This window comes from Cuculus canorus, chromosome 1, assembly GCF_017976375.1.
Source record: "Cuculus canorus isolate bCucCan1 chromosome 1, bCucCan1.pri, whole genome shotgun sequence".
Lineage (NCBI taxonomy): Eukaryota > Metazoa > Chordata > Aves > Cuculiformes > Cuculidae > Cuculus > Cuculus canorus.
In genome coordinates, this window is record NC_071401.1 from 133,025,710 (window position 1) to 133,042,832 (window position 17,123).

Sequence of the window (17,123 nt, forward strand, 5' to 3'; positions counted from 1 at the left end):
TGCTCAATCTCAGTTCTTCCCTAGCAGTTCCTTACCTGCTGCTTTTTTATTTGGGAGATTAATTCTGCAGTGTACTGAAACCTCAGATGATTTGAAGTGTACCTATTAATACAAGACTAATAGAAAGGCTGCTGGATTGAGTTGAAAGGATCAGCAAGTAGGAGAGCTTGAGTAAGAGATAGGATTTTGTTACTTGAGGTTCCAGCTTCTGTTCACTTTTGGCATTAGAAAGGATACTACTACTACTTTCCTCCCCCTTTCTGTGTATGTAACAAGTGTATGTAACTTTTAATTACTACTCGCACTGCTCTTTGCCGGCTGATAAAGTACATAGAGGAAAGACTGTTGTTTTGGATTGTTTTCAAAATACGAGCAGGCAATCTCTCACCCTAAGACCTTCCTCTTCGAAGAGTTTATTGTTATTTCCTTGCACTTGAGATTGTGCCAAGCACTTGTGCCTGTAACTGTGTTCAGATGATTTGTATTCTCTATAGGCAAGGAAGTGAGAGGAGGAAAAGAATCACCACACCTAGAATGCAGAAATACAGACAAATTCAGGCCCCTGGGTAACTTAATACTTTGATTGGAATTAAAACTGATGTTCATAAATCAGAATGAGCACAAGTCTTTCAGTATTTCTGTGTCTTAGCTTTTGTATAACAAAAGTGATGATGCTCAGTTTCACAGCTGATTATGTCTTTCATGTATGCTTCACAATCATGTGATTGAAATTTGACTTGCATAGGTGAAGTGATCAAAGCATGGGACATAGCTGTGGCAACTATGAAGGTTGGTGAAATCTGTCGGATTACATGTAAACCAGAATATGCCTATGGCTCAGCTGGAAGCCCCCCAAAGATACCTCCTAATGCTACACTGATTTTTGAGGTAAGTGAGAAACCATCACTAAAATTGTACGCTTGAAAAACTAAAATCAGATTTCACTGTAGAAAATTCGTGATTTTATTTCCTTTGAAAACAGGAATGTTACGTTTTCTAAAGAGGAAATTACAATCAATTAGGGTAGTGTTGGCAAGGCATAGAGTTCTAGTCTGGCTGCTACTGATCTGCAGCAGCTCAAGTTCCCTTATTTTGGAGCCTTCAGAATACTTTAATGTTTTCTGGTGTTCATAGTTTTAATTTTACAGTTACGGAATTCGCTGTAGGAGAGTGCAGGTGGAGGGGAAAGCGGGGACTGTCTCAGTGGCAGACTCTGAAGTAGTTGAAAAAACAATTTTTAATCCTCTTTCCACTTCATAAGACTCAAAGTAATGATACTTAGGTTAAACTTAATGAAGTTGCCAGCAACAGAAGGAGCAATTAATGTTCTCAGTAATACGTTTTCCGTACTACTTTTGTTTTCTTTGCAACATTGACGCAATCTTTTATGAGCTGTTCGGAGACAAAAATAGATAATTACCCCAAATAAAGCACTAGATTATAAAGTACATATAAATATCCCTGCAACTAAGAATTGTTTTCTGTAGAGCTAAGCATTTTAATAAGCCTTTAAGCACCATAAGAACAGTTTGGATTCAAGTTGCTTGTTGATTACCAAAGTGTGTCTGTGGATCCAGGCTATGCTGGTCAGTCTTGCTATCGTAGGAGGTTATTTGTACATGCTTGGTCCCTGTGACAGATTCAGCTGTCTTAAGTTTGTTGTGTGGCTAGTAATTTACAGTTGATGTGGACAGTTGGTCCTTGGAGGTGAACTGCCTGTCTTGGTGAGTATGGAGCCAGGTTGCTTGCGTGTTTTATAACCACACCAGCAGAGGACAGAATTTGTTGCCTAGAGATCTTTAAAGCACCTTCTCCCTGCACCTTCCGCAAAAGCAGGTGGAAATAGCAGGTGTCTCTTGTGTGTTATTTCAGTACTGAGAGTGGTTGCTTAGAATGCCAAGACTGGTAGTTGATTTTTTTCCCGTGGACGATAATCACAGAATCACAAGGTTGGAAAGGACCCATTGGATCATCAAGTCCAACCATTCCTAACACTCCCTAAACCATGTCCCTCAGCACTTCATCCACCCGTTCCTTAAACACCTCCAGGGAAGGCGACTCGACCACCTCCCTGGGCAGCCTGTTCCAGTACCGAATGACTCTTACTGTGAAGAATTTTTTTCTGATATCCAACCTGAACGTCCCCTGGCGGAGCTTCAGGCCATTCCCTCTTGTCCTGTCCCCTTTCACTTGGGAGAAGAGCCCAGCTCCCTCCTCTCCACAACCTCCTTTGAGGTAGTTGTAGAGAGTAATAAGGTCTCCCCTCAGCCTCCTCTTCTCCAGGCTAAACAACCCCAGCTCTCTCAGCCGCTCCTCGTACGACTTGTTCTCCAGCCCCCTCACCAGCTTCATTGCTCTTCTCTGGACGCGCTCCAGAGCCTCAACGTCCTTCTTGTGGTGAGGGGTCCAGAACTGAACACAGTGTTTGAGGTGCGGTCTCACCAGCGCCGAGTACAGAGGGAGAATAACCTCCCTGGACCTGCTGGTGACCCCATTTCTGATACAAGCCAACATGCCGTTGGCCTTCTTGGCCACCTGGGCACACTGCTGGCTCATGTTCAGTCGGCTGTAAACCAGCACCCCCAGGTCCTTCTCTTCTGTGCAGCTCTCCAGCCATTCCTCCCCCAGTCTGTAGCGCTGCATAGGGTTGTTGTGCCCCAAGTGCAGGACCCGGCATTTGGCCTTGTTAAACCTCATGCCATTGGCCTCGGCCCAGCAGTCCAGCCTGTTCAGATCCCTTTGCAGAGCCTCCCTACCCTCCAGCAGATCGACACTTCCTCCCAGCTTAGTGTCATCTGCAAACTTGCTGAGGGTGCACTCAATGCCTTCATCCAGGTCATTGATAAAGACATTGAACAGAGCTGGACCCAGTACTGAGCCCTGAGGAACCCCACTTGTAACTGGCCTCCAGCAGGAGTTAACTCCATTGACCACCACTCTCTGGGCCCGGCCATCCAACCAGTTTTCAACCCAGGAGAGTGTGCGCCTGTCCAGGCCAGAGGCTGACAGTTTCTGAAGCAGAATGCTGTGAGAAACTATGTCAAAGGCTTTACTGAAGTCCAAGAAGACTACATCCACAGCCTTTCCCCCATCCAGTAATCGAGTGATTTTGTCGTAGAAGGTGATCAGGTTAGTTTGGCAAGATCTGCCTTTTGTAAACCCATGTTGACTGGGCCTGATCACCCGGTTCTCTTGCATGTGCAAGTTATATTGAAGTTGTTCATGAGGCATGCTCTGACAAACACTTCAAACAGTGTTATTGGAAGATATATTTTTCTTATTGTTAAAACAGTTCAATTTTCCAATAAATACTTTAAAATCAATTGCACTGAGGTAAGGCAGATGGGCTCTTTTTTAAGTATTTTAGAACTAAATAATTTTAATCAATGGAATGGACTTATGTGTTGGGGCATAAGGAAAAGTTTTAAGCTCTGATGCTTGCTCTAAAATTGAATGTTTCAATATCTGAGAAAGGTAAAAACAGTTCATACAATAGAATCTGAAAGTCTGTTTAGATTTTAATGGAAACAATGAGTATCTGTTAAGGGTAAATTAAACTCGGTTCAATATTATATATATATTACATTTGGATAGTGCGTTTGCATTTCTTTTTTCCATGAACTCGGGAGTAACAGCATTAAGAGTGTATTTTATGTGGAAGGATTTAAAAAAATACTGCCAGCAGGTAGTATCCCAGGCTGCCAAGGGACGGGAACTTACTCATTTCAAGTACATCAAAATTAATGCCATTATTTCTGCAGCTGACTGTTGAAAAAAAAGATCTTGTAAAACTTTTCCTGAACAGTGTTTTTAATATATAAATTTGAAGATACTTATGGCTTGCTTCTATTGGATCAAACTACGTATGCTGAAATGCTGTGTGTTTGCACAAATACAAGTGATACTCACTGTAATACAGAGCACACCTATTTACTGTGTCTGACCTGATGATTCAAATGCAAACTAATGCATTTGGGTTCCACACCTCTCACCCCCCTCGTCTTTTTCTGTTCACTTCTCACTGAGGGAAAGGAAAAACATAAAGAACTTCAGTGTAGCAGTTACGGAAGATGTTCAGCTTCTCTGCTGTTTACTGTCCATGCAGCGTAATAAAGCATTCTTAAGGGCTTGTTAGCACTAGTACACAGGATGCCACATCATTGTCCTGCAACAAGAGATAATACCTGACCTTTTTGATAAATGAAACACTAACTGCAAGATAGGATTTGTTTCAGCAGAGTGCTACTGAGTCTTATACAGTTGTCCAGATGCTTCACTTTCCCACTAGTTTGCCATCTTTTAGGTACTGTTCAGATAAAAGTAGTGTTCTGTTCATGATCCTTGATATCCCCTATCTGAGCAGTAAGGTTAGAGGAGAAGAGGGGGAAAGAAAGAAAAGCAACTGAAGCTGCCTATGATGGTTTTGTGCTTCCCTAACAAAGTGGCTTGCCAGATGACTGGCAACAACAAATAAGCAGTGCTGGGTATGTCATGAGTTGGGAGTGAGGTTCAGGTGAACTTAGATCCAGAAAGTTCTTCTAAGTTTTATTAGGTAGGAGTGTTATCTGACTAAAATGACTTTCAGGCACTTACAGTGTCTTTAAGTTTCCACTTTCTTTAGTCTTGCTCCAAGGATTCCTTTTTAAAACAGTGTCAGCATGGTTCCTTTGCAAGTGCTATCACCGTACCAGAATTTTTATATGAGTTGACTTAAAATCCACCCTCCAAAAATTAAGTTAAAAGATTTTGTACCTGTGCCGTAGCTACATCAGCATTTGGGTATGACCTGAAATTATGGATATTTCACAGTTTGTGGTAGTTTGGTTTTTTTTCCTTTCCTCATGATTGCTTTTGCTGAGCAATATAGATGGATTCTTCCATAGAATACTGTTATTCAGGTTGATTGGAAAAAGGAAGGATGGGGAAACCTGTACGTGTGGTAAAGATACAGGTAGGTTTTGCTTGGATACTTAGACACAGAATTAAGACTCAGACAAGGTCAAGTGCCACTGTTTATTTGGTTATGAGATGTGCATTGAAAGAGGAAAGAGAAGGAAAGAACAGTGAGATAAAGATAGCTACCCCTGCAGCATCCAGTCAGTCCGATGCTCAGTCCGGTGGGAGAACGTTCTTCTATCCTCACCCTTGCTTTGCCCCTTAATATGCGCAGGGTCATGCCTTGCTAATAGGCTCATTTCACTAACTCTGCTCTTTATTTTCCACCCAAAAATGTGCACTTCTTCGGGCATATTTAGCTCCTGGCAGTTGTTTTGTCTGTCTAGTGTCCTGCTCCTGGCAGTTGTTTCATCTGTTTCTGTTGTGAGGGTGGACCTTGCAGACCTATCCTGTTCAGCTCTGCAGTCCACATGCAGTTGTCTGGGCAACGAGGTGTGATGTTGAGATAGACCAGTTCTTTCTGTGGTGTACTATATATGGTCATTAGTGGGATGTTCTGAAGTAACTTAGCTTGTTACAGACAGACTGAAGACCGGAATATTATTTGGTTTTATGTATCCATCAGAACACAAAGTGGAAGTACTCCTTGTGCTGGTGACTAATCAATTTCTTTTACATCCCAGGTTCTTAGATCCAGGGTCATGAACCTCCACTGCATTAGCCTTGAACTTTTTTTTTTTTTTAAAAAAATGAGGTACTTAGTCTAAACAATGCTGACTAATGGCTTGATCTTTTGTGCTGCTTTTACTACTATTTTATTCAAATATAGGCTAGCAAAAGATTATTTTTTTTTTCCTTAATGTCATAGCAGCAATGGCTTTCTTTGTGCTTAGACAATCTTGTCATGATACTCCCACCTCAAACATTTTTGCATTATAGACCTGGGGGAAAGGCATGTGAAGATTCAGGCTAGAAAATTCTCTCTTATATTAACACCAGCTCTCTAAAATTCTGAACAGTTTGTTGCAGCAACACATTTAGATTAAAGGTGGGCACATTTTAGTTTTGTTGTTTTACCATTCTTCTGGAAATAATTTTTTTCTGAAATCATCTCACAATACGCAGTGATAAAGCAAGACTATAGGAGAAAGTGTAACAAGGTGGTAACTGCTCAGGCATGCAAAGTAAAACGATAGAAGTTTTGAAACTATTGTCCTCTAACTCAAGAGAAGGAGGATAAAGAAACAGGTGGGAAGTAGCTGAAGTCTGAAAAGATATTCTTGAATTTGCTTTTGATGCTGCAGGAAAAACATTTGGAATCAGTTTGGACTCCATTCCAAACACTTTAAAGTTGATCTGAATTTGACTGTAGGTGGAATTAAGGGTATAATTGGGACTTAAGGACAAGGATTACATCTTTTAATTTTCCTGCTCATTTTATCCTTGTCTTACAAACCTCCCTGGCCCTTGTATGTGGTGGCGTTACTGGTGACTCTACTTGGTTGTAGAGGAAGATGGTGTGAGAGCTGCTGCTCAGAATAGTAGCACTGCAAAGTGGCAGCTGAAAGCAAATTCTTCTGGCTTAATGGGTTCAAAAGGTATTTTTCCTGATACTAAAAAAAAAACAAAACCAAAAAAACCCCAAACAAAACAAGACCTCAAGCCCCAAAACCACTAGCCATACTTCTGCCCACAGACATTAGCAAAAATACTACTAAGGAAGACGATAGAATCTTTTTCTGCAGTGGTCCCTAAGCATTGTAGCTCAGGTAAGCCTTATTCGGAAGCCAGCTTCACAGTCCTTTCAATTAAAAGGTACAATTTATGGAGGAAAAAAACTTAAGGGCTTGAATATAATCTGAAACTCTTCAGTAGGTTTCCATTCCATATCTACTGAATACAGCACCTTCATAGCCTTGGCTATCTAATATCTTACAGGACATTAACTAAGATAGCGGCTGTAATTCCAAAGATCTCTGGAAAACAAATTCTTTGAGTTACTGAATTGATATGAGGAGAATAAATGCAAGGCTTTTCTTCCCTCCACAGATAGAACTTTTTGAGTTCAAGGGGGAGGACCTCACTGACGATGAAGATGGTGGTGTTATCCGAAGAATCCGTAAAAAAGGGGAAGGCTACTCCAAACCAAATGAGGGTGCGCTTGTAGAGAGTAAGTATGTTATGCAAAGAGTTAAACAAGTTTACCATATGGGAGGGCAGAACCTTTTTACTCATCTACAACTCTTTGCCTTGAGAGAGAGGAATACATGGCTTCTCTTTCCTTTACCAAGTAACTTAACAGCCTGTAAGCTTCATTCTCTTATTTCTAGTGAGGTTTACGTTTTCAGCAGCAACTCTGTCCTTCAGAGATACTGGATCTGATAAAGTGCTTGTGTGATCACAAAAGGCAGATGAGTCTATATAATAAAGTATTTTCATTTGCTGAGGAATAAGAGAGAAAGTAGTTCTAGCGCTTGTTGGAGTGAAAGAATTAATTAAAAAAGTTTATTAAGTTCAGCAGCAGAAATTCAATTGCTGCCAGTAGCCACCATGCATAGGTAGCTGTTGAAAAAGAAAAGACTGTTTAGGAGGAGACTTTTGCATTTCCTAAATGAGGTCTTAACACAAAAAACCCGAAAACTAATCCTATAGCATGGGAGCCAAGAGTGTTAGGGGAGAGATAAAGCGATGTTTTAGAGAAATGTTCTGACCTGTGAGAGTGAGGCAAGGCTCAGTTCCATCGTGTCACTCAGTATGAGTGGACACATGTTCAGATACAGATGTTTCCTTAGTCTCAGTCGGAAACTGTCAGTTTGCAAGAGTGAACAGTGAGTCAACATAAAGTTTCTTCCAAAATCCATTGCAGAAATCTTTCAGTTACTGGCTGAGGGTTATGGTGGAGAGATCCCAAAGGTCAGGTAGGTGCTCAAAGGAACCCATTCTTTTTTGATAGAAGGTGGGAAAGCAAAAACAGTGGAGATCCTCAACAGCCTTTCAGAAAATGATCTGTGGAATTGCTTTGAACGTTGGCGGCATCGTATGTAGCTGTATGTCAACTCAGAAGGGAACTATTGTAAGGTGATCATAGCTGATTTTCTTGATTTGTTAAATAAAGAGAGTTACAGGCACAGTCTTGTCTTTTTTTGTTTCAGACCTTATATTACCTGTGCTACCTACCGCTTACCACACATAGATATCTTCTGATTTTTCACTGGTTGGTTCTGTTTTTTTGTTACCAGTCCAGTTTGAAGGTCGATATGGAGATCGTGTTTTTGACAGGCGGGAATTGCGGTTTGAGATTGGAGAAGGTGACAACTATGATCTTCCTCATGGTCTGGAGAAAGCAATTCAGAAAATGGAGAAATTGGAGGAATCAGTGTTCTATCTCAAACCCAAGTATGCTGTTTCTGATCTTTTGATACTTAAAGGACTTATAATAAGCATCTAGCAAGAATGAAGTGTTTTGTTATAATGCCTGTCAGCATTGTTCATTGCTGTGGTAAAAACTTGATCAATCCCAAAAGTTTGATGTATGAGAAGTAGGGCGCTAAGATTACTTTGCCCCACTAGGTTGTGAACTAGTAGCACTGCAAAATAAATTTACTTTAGTCTTTATAGTGTTGATCTCAGTCAACACTAAAAAAAAAAAAATTTTCTCTCTAACTTAACATTTTTGTAGTCCCTGTTAATGAAACAGTATTTCCTGCAGTCAGTGCATGTAAAGATAACCAAAGAATAGCCTGAGAATGGGGAGGGTGGGGGCTGGAAAGGTTGGTGAGCCTTCTGAGTAGCCCATTGTGACCAGATAGCTAGTCCCTGGATGATGTGTTTAGGAGTATCTGAAATCCTTTGTCGGTAGAAAACATTTGCTGGGATTCTAAAAGCTGTTTGGAAAAGACCTTCAAGATTCCTTTGAGATAGAAAGCGGAGTTACATCTAAACCTTGGAACACTATGAGTACTCTGAGCCTAAGAACAACTGAGACGTATGACTGCCCAGTATTGTAACCTTGGATATAAGCAGAATTTTCTCTCTGCAGTGAGAATTCTGGAAACAAGTGAACTGATTGTTTCCATCAAACTTCAATTCATTTCAGTTTTTATTTTAAGTTTTTGAAACTGGAACTGAACCTGATGGGAGAAGAAAAGCAAAGCAATTTGTCCCCACAGGGTTTCCTGGTAATATGCAGCTTCTTTCACTGCAGCTGGAGTTGCAGTTCACCTTTATGTAGGCATTCAACTAATCAGCAGTGTGTCCAGTGTACAGTTATTCACTTCATCTCTGTGAAGAGATTATTTTTTATTATTTATTATTTTTTTATTATTTATTATTGTCTTTGCTTTTCTGATAATAGTAATAAAATGCAGGTGTTCTGAAAGGAACATCCAATCTCAGTCTAGACTATGAATATAAAGTAAGATTTGTATAAATTGGAAGTATGGTTTGTTTTTAATGAAGAGATAACTTGCTTTTCCTTCACATAAGCTGAAAGAAAAAAAGGGCAAGGTAACCTAGAGATTAATTAAATAAATCCCAGGTTTCTCCAGCTTTCCTTCTACCGTGTGCTTGCTAATTTTAGAATAGTACCCAGAATTCTTCAAGCCTTTGTCTTGTAATAATGCTGTATAGACACGCCAGCTGCCAGTTTCTTATGTAGCAAATATGACTGGCTTAATAGGTTTGGAGCTCTTTTTTTGTTTGCTTGTTTGTTTCTTTTCCTGACTCTACCTCTGTATCTTAAAGCTATGGTTTTGGAAGTGCTGGGAAGGAGAAATTTCAGATCCCTCCAGATGCAGAGCTACAATATGAAGTGAAACTCAAAAGCTTTGAAAAGGTAGGAAGGAGAGATGAAGTCCCTAAGAGATTGGGAGGTGGGGAAGGAAGTGTAAGTGCTGCTTAAACAGGGACAGTGGAATCATGGAATCTTGATCTGATATAGGGAAGCCATTGTTATCAGAGATGATGGCACATTGGGAGGTCTTGGCTGGAATGGTCCTTGTTGTTACTGATGCGTCTGTTGCAACTGGTATCTCTCCTGCTCTAGCCCAGTTTTTTTTTTAGCAGTGCAAAACTCTGCTTAGCCAAACCTATCTACCATACTGTTAGAATGAAGCCACACAGCCACGTGTTTCCCTAGAAGTTGTATTGTTGTCTTAAAATGTTCTTGTTTGAGTAGGCTAAGGAGTCTTGGGAAATGAATACAGATGAGAAGCTGGAACAAAGCTGCATTGTGAAGGAGAGAGGCACTCAGTACTTCAAGGTAAATTATAGTCCCCAAGCAGTAATAGCATTTCTTAGTTTGCAATAATGATGATGAAGCTTCTGAAATTTCAGGGTGGTGTTCATGGTATTCTCTGTGACAGTTTTATAGGAAGGACCGGAGGGGAAGGTGTCTTAGGGGAAGAAAAAAAAAAAAAAGGAAACCTTAAAGTTGTAATATCCAAAGAATTAACTGTGGGGAGTTAGTTATCTCTGTCAGAGCTGTTTGGTCTTCGTATGGATAACTTTGGGGCATACACTGAATAGCAGCAAGGTTGTAGTATTTCAAGTCCTGTTGTGGGATGTTACTTTAAATGAACAACATTCATTTGGGTGTGCGAAGTATCAATGCCTGCCTATATCCCTAGCTTTAGTGGGAGAACCAGTGGGTATTCCTAAAAATTTTCTGATCTTATGCAGTAATGGCTAAAAGAAGTAATATATTTTTGATTATAGAAGTTATTTTCTGATTGCTCAAAATTATTTTTTCAGATATATTGCTCAAGGTAAGCAGAAGGGGCAAGAGGGAGCTAAAAGTTACTGTGATGCACTGTGTAATAATTGAACTGCCTTTTTTTACAGGAGGGCAAATACAAACGGGCGTCATTACAGTATAAGAAGATTGTGTCATGGTTGGAGCATGAATCGGGGCTTTCTGATGAGGAGGATACAAAAGCCAAAAGCTTGAGGCTTGCTGCCCACCTTAATCTAGCTATGTGTCATCTCAAGCTGAAGGAATACTCCCAGGCTGTGGAGAACTGCAACAAGGTAGTAAGGGTTTGTTTATTTTTAAACTGCACGATCTGACCGTTAATCGCTTGTTTTAACAATTTGAAGGGTACCACACCATGTGGCGTTTGGTCTTTCTCATCAACTGGCAGTTGGGTAGTACTGGACACACAATGTAAAAATACCCAATAAATTATTTTCATAATTATTGTTCTTTGACTATCTTCTACTGACTTGCTGCTACATTGAGGATATTCAAATAACTGTGAATTAGAAACGTTGAGATGTGGTGAAGGTAGTTAGTTGGCACAGGTCCTTCAAGGAGTTGGAGTAGAGCCAGGACCAAATCCTAGACTTGCTCTGTCAAATAGCCTACTATATTCTGTCCTCTTTGTATTTGCTTCCATTATATTCAGCTCACCATATTGGTGAGTGCATTGCTTCTGACTGCATATTATTTTTTCTAAAAAAAAAGAAAAAAACAGTCTTGAATGTGGTTCACTTTTGGTTTGTTTTTTTAATGTAGGCACTTGAATTGGATAGCAGCAATGAAAAAGGCCTCTTCCGGCGTGGAGAAGCGCACTTGGCTGTCAATGACTTCGAATTGGCCCGGGGAGATTTTCAGAAAGTGATACAACTTTATCCAAGTAACAAAGCTGCCAAAGTGCAACTGGTAACTTGTCAGCAAAAAATACGGGAGCAGCATGAGAAAGAGAAAAAGATGTATGCCAACATGTTTCAAAGGCTTGCAGACAAAGACTTAAAAGTAAGTAACACTGCAGAAGACTACAAGAGGTGATGTAATGGGTTAGACAAGGAATAGTGTTTTAGGTATTCGGCTTACTGCTTAGTACAGCTAAATGTAGCGGGAGAATGCTCAAGTATCTTCCTCTGGCGGGAGAGTGGGGCGAGGAGAACTGGAAATAGCCAGCAGTCAAAATGATGAGGCCATCTTGTTTTAACAAGACCACTAGTGGTACCAGGCATTGCACAAAATGCTTCTATGTACTTCAACTGTTTCTGCAACAGGCCAGTGTTAATCAGAAAGCAATTGAAGCGATGAGATGCACACATGATAATGTTCAAGAACTGAAAAAAAAACGCCTCTTCTCCTTGAACTGGTCGTTCCAAAGAACGGTGTGTGGTGCTTGGGTGACCCATCTACTGAGACCTTAAGCCTGTTGTACAGATGGCGCTGAGCACCAACTTGCTTCTCACGGAGACATTAAGATGTGGCTGATGCTCTCTCATCTCAAATGTGATAGATTATGAAGTGTCATTGTTCTACCAAGTGGATGCTTTTCCTACTAAGCTTTCACTAAAATTTTAGTAAACACTAGTTCAGTTAACAATAGCAGTATTTGAATACAGTTTATAACAAGGTTGTATCAGCTAGCAAAACATTAAAAGTTACTGGTGAGAATCATATATTCTAAGAAAATGTTCTGTTTGTTTTCCTTAAATCTGAAGGTGCAGAAGGACTGTAACTTCCTGTAAACCTGTAACTTCCAGAACAAATCTGGGATTTATATCAGATTTTCTCAGTAACATTGGGGGGTGCATCTTGTGAGGTTGTTGTCAGATATTTGTGTCTATCTTCTGAGACTATGCAGGAGAATTAAAAAAAAAAAAATTTAGCTATTGATATGTCAGTTTCCTGTGGCAAACCATATCAGTTGGTCTGTCCAGGGGTCTACTATCCTCAGATGAGCGTATCCTGACTGTCAGGATATTCAGCTGTCCAAGACAAGCTGTCGGGTGACAAACTGACAAATGCCTACGTGAAACACATCACAAACCAATTTCCCCTGCTTCCCCAATTTTTCAAAATGAGATATATCTGAAATCAGTTTATCTCCCAGAGACAGTGCATTCCATTCTTCATCTCTTACTTTGTTGAAGTAGTTGTGTGGTAAGCATAGGGTAATCACTCCTGACTGAGTGGATGGGAAAGCTGTTCTGTTCGTGGCTTTTTGTTTGTGGTGGTTTGGGTTTTTTTCCCCTTCCCCTGTTCAAAGAGGAGTAGTAGTTCTGTGGATTTGGTTCTGCTTCTTGTGGAGCGGTGTAAACAAATACGTAAATGCAGACATTCCACACTGATTTTGTGTGAGAGTGTCATTGTCCAGGTAATTATGTATCTGGCTAAAGAAACCTCATAACAACAGTCCTTGCTTATTGAGGTCTGGAAGAAAGTATTCTGTCCTTTCAGATACTGTCATGTATAGCCACGTAGTACCTTAATTTTTGGTAGGCTTTCATGAAAAAAATCGTGAAGATAAAGATACAGCAACTAAACTAGAATTATTTCACCATTGAGCATCTTCACTTTTGAAATTGCAAGTTTTAATTGCCAGCTGTCCTGCTTTGCTGTGCATGTTCCTTTTGGCTAGCACAGCTGCTGGGGATCTGGCTGGGGATCGTGGAGTCCAGCCATTAACCTGACACTACCTAGTTCACCACTAAACCTAAGCACCACAACTACCCATCTTTTAAATACCTTCGAGATGGTGACTCAACAACTTCTCTGAGCAGCCTGTTCCAATGCTTGACAACACTTTTGTTGACATTTTTTCTAATATCCAGTCTAAACCTCCATGACACAACTTGAGGCTGTTTCCTTTCATCCTATTGTTAGTTACTTGGGAGAAGAGACCAGCACCCCCCTTGCTACAGCGTCCTTTCAGGAAGTTGTAGACGGTGATAAGGTCTCCCCTAAGCTTCCTTTTTTCCACAAAAAAACAGCCCCAGTTCCACCAGTGGCTCCTCACAGGTCTTGTTTTTCAGACCCTTGACCAGCTTTGTTGCTCATCAGACACACTTCAGGACCTCAATGTCCTTGTAGTGATGGGCCCAAAAACTGAACACAGTATTTGAGGTGCAACTTCACCAGTGCTGAGTACAGGGGGACAGTCACTTCCCTACTCCTGCTGGCCACACCATTTCTGATAGGAGCCAGGATGCTGTTAGCCTTATTCATTCTTTTCAATAGTTGCATGATCTGGGGAATTTGCATGTGATTACATTATTTTTTATGGGGGCCATCTGGCCTGCTTCAGATCAATATAGTTTTAAATGAAAAGGGATCAATAGAACATGGAAATGTAAACAAAGATTGCTTACTCCCCAGGACAGCCTTGGGGATTTTTCTTGCAAGAAAGTTGTTTTCCTGTTAATTCATTTTCATGTTGCTTTACTTTGAGCTCCACCAGTTTCTCTGTTAGTGGTGGTGAGAGAAGTTCCAAAGTTCTGGAGAAGAGTGTTTGTTTACGAATTGTCTTCTGGTTGCTAAGAAAGCAGCTTGGATTATAGTTTTGAAATACCTGATGTGCATATCTTATGTTCTGTTGAAGTTCAACAGCCTCTCTTGCATCAGTAGTTCTTCTCATGAATTAAAGTAGTTCATCTATGTAAAGTGTGAATTTTTACAGGTCGGGATGTTTATCACTTTATCTTAATCCCAGAATTGTTAGCTAACAGGTTTTCTGTGGAGAGGTGCCTCACAGAATGCTGAGAGGTTGACTTCAGATGCCTGAATGTTTTTTGGCTGTAGTTTCTTGTTGGAGCTAAGGTGATCTAAAATTTCAGTTTGAGGATTCTGCCCCTTTTCCCCCTTCCTGTTTCCCTCTTCTAACAGTGCATGCTTCTGTCCTTGCTTGTTCTTGTCTGGTTCTCATCTAACCTCATAATGAAACAGATGGTTCAGGGCACTAGGCTTGGCAGATGGAATAGCAGTTTCATTGCACTATCTTCTGAGATGAGCAGGACAAGACACTTCTACCTCCCTTTACTGTGTTTAGAAATTATTGTAAGGTTATTTGCTGGTTAAGTCTTAGGGTAGAAACTGATCTTAAACCCTTGCTGTGTGGCTCTCTGCATTCTTCGCCTTTTTATGTGGAGTGGAAGATAGAGCAAGGAGCACTTCTAGAGCAGCTACCTTGTCAAATCAAATTTTCTTCAGTTAATCTCTTACGGAGGACATCTAAGCGACTGTTGTGGAGTTGAAGTCACTCTTCATGAAACTAGTTGTCCAACAAAGTTGTTTCTTGAGTCCAACTGTGCATCCTCCAAGGTGGGGGGGTGGGGTAAGGGAATTGCTGAAATGGAATCAGATTGGAATCGGAGCAGGATGAAAGCAGCTATGTGCAGAAGCTTGCTAAATGAATTTCAGTTTGTGGGAGAAGACTTTCATAAAGTGTCTTGTGGCAAACGTGCACATCATGTTGTAAATCATAACTACCAAACAGCGGTATTATTTCTCGGCCTTCTCTGAACTGCTTCTGGGATGCAGGAAAAATGCAAAGAAGTTTTTAGTTTCTCTTGGCTGGAAGTCCTAATATCTTAATTCAGACTTGCAAGGAGACCAGGGATCCTAGTGATAAGAATCAAATTATGTTTGTAATACTCTTTGCAAATGTCAGCAATTTTGTATAACAAATAAATGTATTTTCTTTGTCTCTGTATTTAGTCAGCTGCTTCTCTCCAGACCAGCCATGCTGAAGATGCAGAAATGAAAGATGAGCAAAACGGAGTTGAAGAGAAATCAGAAGTTGACACAGAAGCATAAAACCAAACCCTATTCCTTTAGTTTTGTAAATGAAAGAATTTACAGTGAATTAGACCTTTATTTTTCTACCTGGTTGGACAGTGACTTCAGGGGAGCAGAGGCTGAAGCCACCATGCCGTAGTCAGTTAGAGCTTTATATGTCTCTTGAAGAAACTGAGTGGCAGCATAAATCTGGTTTAATCCTAGGACCTTTATTTATTCATTCAGCCTCTGTTACCGTTTGGGTTCTGTCTGGATTTACTCTGCTTGGTTTATTTGCATTTTGCTGTTGGTGTTTGTCTCTTTCTGGTTCCAGCCCACTTAAATCCAAGGTTCTGCTTCCTAAATTTGTTCCCTTGATTTCTTTCAAGTAATCAGCCTTTTCCAGGAGTCTTCACGTGACACTTATTTGCGCTCCTAGTTCTGCCTTGGCATTGCCCTCTTCCCACCTGTTCAGTAGGGAATCTCTTCCATTAAGTGTTGTAACCTTCCTTGTATGCCGCCTCCTTGCAAGTTGCTGAAGGTGAAGACTGTGAAGTCACAGGTTATGTAATAAAGCTCCAATTAAACTCAAGAAAACGGAACTTTTCGTGGGTTTTTATTGGAATTTGCACAGAATTAAGAGAATTTACTGTCCTTTAATCATTTAGCATTTTCTCATCCAAATAGTTGTACAATAGCCACAGTACCTGATTATTTTTCTGTTGTTCATTCATTGCCATAGAAAATTCCCACAATAATGAATACAATATTTACTCATATACTTGCAAAAGGAAAAAATATGTTGCCGAAAACTGTATAAAAAGCAAATCTGTAACCTATGCATAGGGCTTATTTTCTGTTCACATTGTTTCCTTCCTCTTCACCTTCCATACTGCAAAACTGGACCAGAAAAAAAAAACCGTTTATTTATACCTGAAAGTAACTGGCTTTGAAGAGAAATAAGTGGTACTGGTTTAACACATGAGAAATACTATTAATTGTTTATGAAATACAAACTTCTGCCTGGTTGTAATGTCTGCTTATCCCCGTCTCACAAAAAACCCTATTACCTGATAAGCCTGCTTTCTTCAGTATGTTGTGTGTCTTGTTTGGGTGCAGGTGTGCTTTGGGGGTATGTGGGGGCTTTTTTGGGGGGTGTGTACTTTTTGTTTGTTTGCAGGTGTGGAATAAGGTACTTAAATTCATCTTCCCAGTTTATCCTGCTAATGTAGTGTTGAAGTCAGCATCTCCGCTGTCGCGTTTTGAGACTTGCTACCACCAGGGACAGTCTTTTGCCTCCTCTGCAGGAGGAAGGTTGATAATCTATTCCTTTCAGATACAAAAATTGATTTTTTTTGCAGTGAGAAAAAGATACCTTTCCATGGCATCGAATCCTGGAATAGGGTGTATATGGCAGAGCGTGTGTCTGTTTCATCACGAATGACATCTGAATTCTTAGTTCCTGGTCTCCCTTGCCGAGACAAGTTTTGCCCTTGCTGTAGCGAGCTGAAACTCTTGAATGTAAATCTCAGGATGCGAAACGTGCCCGTTGCGTCCATGCCATCCTGGGCAGCGCGTGTGGTGGCCGGAGAGGGCATCGCGGCGTTTGTCATGCATGTGAACTTCTAATATAAGCTGTTATGTCCTTACAGAAAAATGTGTAAAATAAAACGATTACGGCACTGACTTCGTAAACCAACCCCCGTCTCTGCTT

General features: G+C 40.5%; 1 protein-coding gene across 1 annotated transcript in view; it reads left to right on the forward strand.

Moving 5' to 3' along the window:
- The window catches only part of FKBP4 (FKBP prolyl isomerase 4), a 20,359-nt gene extending 3,247 nt beyond the window's left edge, over positions 1-17,112 (forward strand). The window contains exons 3-10 of the mRNA XM_054087186.1: positions 746-888; positions 6,946-7,066; positions 8,136-8,292; positions 9,640-9,730; positions 10,073-10,156; positions 10,738-10,923; positions 11,411-11,650; positions 15,350-17,112. Of these exons, the coding sequence (XP_053943161.1) occupies positions 746-888; positions 6,946-7,066; positions 8,136-8,292; positions 9,640-9,730; positions 10,073-10,156; positions 10,738-10,923; positions 11,411-11,650; positions 15,350-15,448 (1,121 nt within the window). The 3' untranslated portion in view covers positions 15,449-17,112. The remainder of the gene's footprint in view (positions 1-745; positions 889-6,945; positions 7,067-8,135; positions 8,293-9,639; positions 9,731-10,072; positions 10,157-10,737; positions 10,924-11,410; positions 11,651-15,349) is intronic.
- The last annotated feature ends 11 nt before the right edge of the window (positions 17,113-17,123 follow it).